The sequence below is a fragment of the Triticum urartu genome, chromosome 5 (assembly GCF_003073215.2).
Source record: "Triticum urartu cultivar G1812 chromosome 5, Tu2.1, whole genome shotgun sequence".
NCBI lineage: Eukaryota > Viridiplantae > Streptophyta > Magnoliopsida > Poales > Poaceae > Triticum > Triticum urartu.
In genome coordinates, this window is record NC_053026.1 from 573,303,689 (window position 1) to 573,308,717 (window position 5,029).

Sequence of the window (5,029 nt, forward strand, 5' to 3'; positions counted from 1 at the left end):
ATCGTCATTGCTCTCTCGCTTGGAATCGAAGAATAACTTATAGCCACAACACAATAAACATCTGCAAGAGGCAAACAACCATTTCTTCAACTCTTCGTGGGATCGATAATCTCAATTTGTGAAAGCAACTACAATCAACCATGTGCACTTGCAGGACATCAGGTAACATTTCCCTCATTTGCTTCGGTCTTACCATGCATTTTAATTTGTTGATATTCCTCCAAAACCTTGTTTCAATCTTGTTGATACAATGTTGCACTAGTTTCTCAAGGACTCTCGGAAAGAAAGACCTTCACTGTCGTCGGCTTGCTTGTCATCGCCTTGATCTAGAGTAGCTTCTTTGTATAATTCCATTGCCTTGTGCATGACCTTGTGTTGAGACAAATATTGTGATCTTTTTAAATATGAAGGATATGGAGACACTAAAGATTCCTCTTTTGTTAAAGCATCAATCTTTGCTAGCTTCCAGAGAACCACAAGGGCTGCGTTTAGATCGAAACCTGCACCACCGAGTAGCATGATTCCAATATGATCCGCCTCTATCTCCATCCTACAAACGTAAGCAAAACCGTCAAAGATGAACCAAACCTAAGACTTGCTGAATTAAACCAACTCACAAGGGTCGAACCAACTTAATAATAATAATGACCGAAGAGATAATAGAGTACACTAGCAAGAGATTAACGTTGAATCACATGTAGAAAACGAAAATTCTTCAGCGCGGACGAGCTCGCGCCTCTCGTTATCGCGACGCGTTAGATACCGCGGAGATGCGAGATGGCCGTCGTATAGTAGGTGGCGGTTGAGGATAGTAAATGCGTGTACGTGACGAGCAGGGGACGCCGTGACATCGGACGTTGGTGCCGACGTCAGAAGTGGGATTGACGGTGTTTCCGTAATGTGCCGTTCGTGCCAGATTGGACTTCAGGTTCCTCTTCGATTTTTTCACCCCCCGTTGACAAAGCCATCAGCCCTCCCATGAACTGATTCCTGCATGCACGAGTCATTTTTTCAGATCTGCGTTTGTGCTGCTAAACCATGGGAAGGGGAATAACACCATCAGCAAAGATGAAATGTACGTACCTCGATCAAAGACGCTTTTTGGGAGGAAACGTGACGCTGTGGATTGCTGCTGGTGCGGTGCTCCGGCTGCTCAACGGCTCTAATGCCGCACGAAGCAGATCTCGAAGACACCTGCCCTGCTCCGGTCGAGGGAGGTGCAGACATGTCTGAACTCGTACACGCAGACACCTATGCTTTTTGCCTTGCTTGCTCTCAGGCACGTGGTTGTAGCTTGGTGGAACAGGGGGGAGGAGGCCAAGTGTGGAATCCCTTGTGCTGGAAGAGATGCAATGCCTCTTGAGAGTGCCTCCTCCTTTAGTGGTTGTTTGGATATCCAGGATTAGATGAGATTTAGCAAAAACGAGTTTTAGGAGGATTTTTAGGAAAACCAGTTTTAGTTAGATTTTTTGTTAAGATAAGTATATACAATTTTTTGTTTGGGTAGAGAAAAAGAAGAAGAAGAACACAATTAGTCAGTTACCTTGCTATTAAGTACAGGCTTTGCTGGGCGGGCGCTCCAAAATGATTCAAAAATCAAGCTACATGGGTACAGTTTGCTGTTTGCATCCCCGCGCATGGCCTAAACAAAGATCGTATGCACACTTTGTGTTGTCGGTGCTAACTATGTCGACTTGCCTGCCGAGCATATCATAAAAAATATAACTATTATCATACATGTGACATTTGGCAAATCATCGGGAAAAGATGAATAGAAAACAAAATCTCTCTCATGGCCAATAGTGGAACATGTCATCAGCAGCACACATAGGTAACATGAGAGTTAGTTTTAAACAACACATAGCCACATAATTCAGAGGTTCAGACAAATACAAGAGGAAACATTGTCACAATTACTAAGCTGACAATACATAATTTATTTCACACCGTTGGCTACTGATCACTCATCATACAAGGGGAAACAGTGCAAATTCAGTGATAAACGCGATACTCGCTGCTTATACAGATTAATCACATTTCTACAGCTCGTTCATGGGCAGCTTTCTCGGCAAGATGTAACACAATCTTAGGATTGTTGCAGGTGTTCTTCCAATGCTTTCCCACTCCACAGATTGAGCATTTGGCTTCTTTCCTTTTCTTCGAGGGAGGTCAACCCTCCGTGGACATGTCGTGCTTTTGTTTCTCCGAAGTAATGGTAGAGTGGTATCCCTCAAATTTGCACATATCCCTCAAATTTAAGCTATGTTCGATCTACAAGCACAATCGCAGAGTGGTATACCTTTTTGTCCAGCCAAAGGCTTGAGGGTCGTCTTTGCCTGTAGATTGCTTCGAGGTTGGCGCGGCAGGGCAATTCCAACGAATGAGATAATGAATTTAATTTCCACTCACCGAGAATCCACGCACTATCTCTTGCATACATTTGGTTCTCTCGACATTGAGTCTGCTTTTTCCGTATCTTATTCCGAAACCAATTTCCCACGGATATAGATTGTAGAAGTCGTATGCTTCTCCCAATGAATCGAAGTTGTATCCAACAACTGATACCACAATGGTATCAGTTTTGTTCTCTGCATATCCACTTAATGTTTTTTCAAGGGCACACACTCTTCCAGCACAAGGTGCACGCTCGATAGGGGCTCGTCCAATACGAACCCTGCATTATTAAGAACGAATTAATTCTGATTGTAAATGGTCCCACTATGTTTTCAGAAAAATGCAATGTTCATAAGTGAGCAACATGGGAGTGCAGTTTTAGTGTCAGACATTTACATTATTCAGATATGTCTTACCATACTAGTTTCAGAGTTGTGCATGTTCAAAGACAAACGGAGGTTTGTCTTCTTTTCAGCAGGATGTAAATGTTGATAAGCGAGTAACATGGAAGTACAGCATTACTTCAAGAGTTTCTAAATCATTAAGAATGAAATACAATTGACCGTAAAGTGGTGCATTCTTTTTTATGGGGGCATGCAATGTTGAAAAGGGAGGAACATGGAAGTACAGTTTTACATTAAGAGATCTAAAACGTTCATACATATCTTAGATTTCTACTTTTATACTCGAGCATGACCAAATACAACTTTTGTCTGATGAATCCAGTTTTCACAAGCGAGCACCATGGAAGTACATCTTTACTTCAGAGTTCTAAAATTTTCAGATATGTAGTAGCCCACTAGTTTCAGAGCTGAGCATGCACAAGACAAAAAGAGGTTACCTTTTTGTCCACCCGGGGGCTTGCGGGTCATCTTTTCCTGTTGATAGCTGCGAATCGGCCGCCGACAAGCTCAACTCTGAATCTTTTGCTCCCAACTCTGCAAAAACATCAGGTTGCACCCTGTAGTACAAGCCTGAATCTTTTGCTCCCAACTCTGCAAAAACATCCATTGTCTTTTTCACATCATTATCGGCTTGTTCTCGACTCATCTTGCCACACAAACCTCGGAGAGCTCTTTTGGTGAATGGTATATTGGTCATTGACCCGAAGAAGCTACCAATTATATTGTAAACTTTCACGACACTGATGTTATTTTCACGGAGTTGCTTAATGACATCCCGTGTGTATATATCGGTATGTTTGTGGGAAGGCCAGTACACTTTCTCGGTTTCTCCCCACATCTTTCAGTTAGAGCATGGTTGTGATCTGATCTGTAGTAGGTTATGTACCAGCCATTGTCAGATGACCGGAGCAATCGTATCATTGCGGGGCATCTGCATCGGCATGTTCGTTTGTTACCCTTCTTTGGAATTCCCTGAAATCATCAGAACAAGAGTCTCACGTTTATGAATTTCGCAATTATGCATTGCCACCTAGGCAGAGATATGTGCAAGTGAAAATGAAACGAGTGCTTTCGGAGCAGCCACAAACTATCTTTTGTTCTTTCGACATTTAGAGGTTTCTTCCCATATCTTATACCAAACCCAACCTCCCATGAATATAGATTGTAGTAATCATAAGCTTCCCCAAGCGTATCAAAACTGCCTCCCATAGCAGGAACTATGACCGTTTCAGTTTTCTTTTCTGCATAGCTTCGTATTGTTAGTTCCAGCGCACTCCTCTCAACACGGATTCTGCATTATGGACTTTCATGTGTTTCAGCTTCATGTTTTAATTCCTTATCAACTACATATCATGGGACGGCTGCTGCAGCAGGCTAACAAGCGATACGGTAAACAGGGTTCGCGTTGTGTAAGAAGATACAATGATTTTTTGCCTGAGAAAACAATGCAGTAGATCTATACCTTCTCACCCAGGCAGGGGCTTGAGGGTCGTCTTTCCCCGTAGATTGCTCGGAGGCTGGCGCAGAGAGGGCAATCCCCTGACATGTGTTGTTCAAGTCATTTTCCACTGCTAGTACGGCGTCCCCCGCTTCGCCAATGATGGATTCAGCAGGTTCGCATACTACAGCTTGGCTTCTGCCATGGGCGAGCACCAGATCTTCGTCGGCCAGATCCGGCAGGGGAAATCTGTTAAAAAAAAACAAGCAGCACACTTAAGTACATTCCGGGAGGGGGGGTGGCAATCTGTACCTGTCCATTGGATCCGACAAGAAGTCTACTTCTTCGTCGCCGGTAGTCGCGATCTCCATATCCATGGCCTTCTCGTATCAGGAGGTGGTCGAAGGGGAGAAGAGAGATCTGTTTTTACTTTTCAGCGGCGGTCGGTTGAAAACGGGCCCACCTCATAATAATCACTTATCCATTCCGCACGCGCCGTTTCGGTAACGGAAGCACCACACGGACGTCGTTATATGCACTAGGCACGAACCCGTACCAACGGAACATCACTACCATGGACCGATTTGTTCCCGTCAAGCTGGACGTCTCCGTCTCGTCGCGCCCTTAGCGGCCGTATCTACCGGTGATGTACGCGTACGCTAGCAGTTAATGCAGTACGAAACACGTCACTCTCTCGTTGGTCCAGCTGCCAGGAGCGCGCGAGCTCGTCCGCGCCATCGCTACTCGCCCACTCTCATGTAGAAAAGCCCTTTATTATTGATGTCACAAGAAG

General features: G+C 44.4%; 1 protein-coding gene across 2 annotated transcripts; it reads right to left on the reverse strand.

The window, feature by feature from the left end:
- Nucleotides 1-1,774: 1,774 nt before the first annotated feature.
- LOC125510856 lies at nucleotides 1,775-4,719 on the reverse strand. 2 transcript variants are annotated; one of them, XM_048676130.1, is made up of 4 exons: nucleotides 4,578-4,719; nucleotides 4,261-4,485; nucleotides 3,236-3,770; nucleotides 1,775-2,674 (listed from the first exon to the last, which is right to left on the reverse strand). In XM_048676130.1, exons 3-4 carry the CDS (start codon nucleotides 3,634-3,636, stop codon nucleotides 2,395-2,397), a joined length of 681 nt encoding a protein of 226 aa, XP_048532087.1. In that variant the 5' UTR covers nucleotides 3,637-3,770; nucleotides 4,261-4,485; nucleotides 4,578-4,719; the 3' UTR covers nucleotides 1,775-2,394. The 2 variants fall into 2 exon arrangements, with proteins under 2 accessions (XP_048532087.1, XP_048532086.1); XM_048676129.1 differs by having other exon boundaries at nucleotides 4,261-4,676.
- Nucleotides 4,720-5,029: the final 310 nt, after the last annotated feature.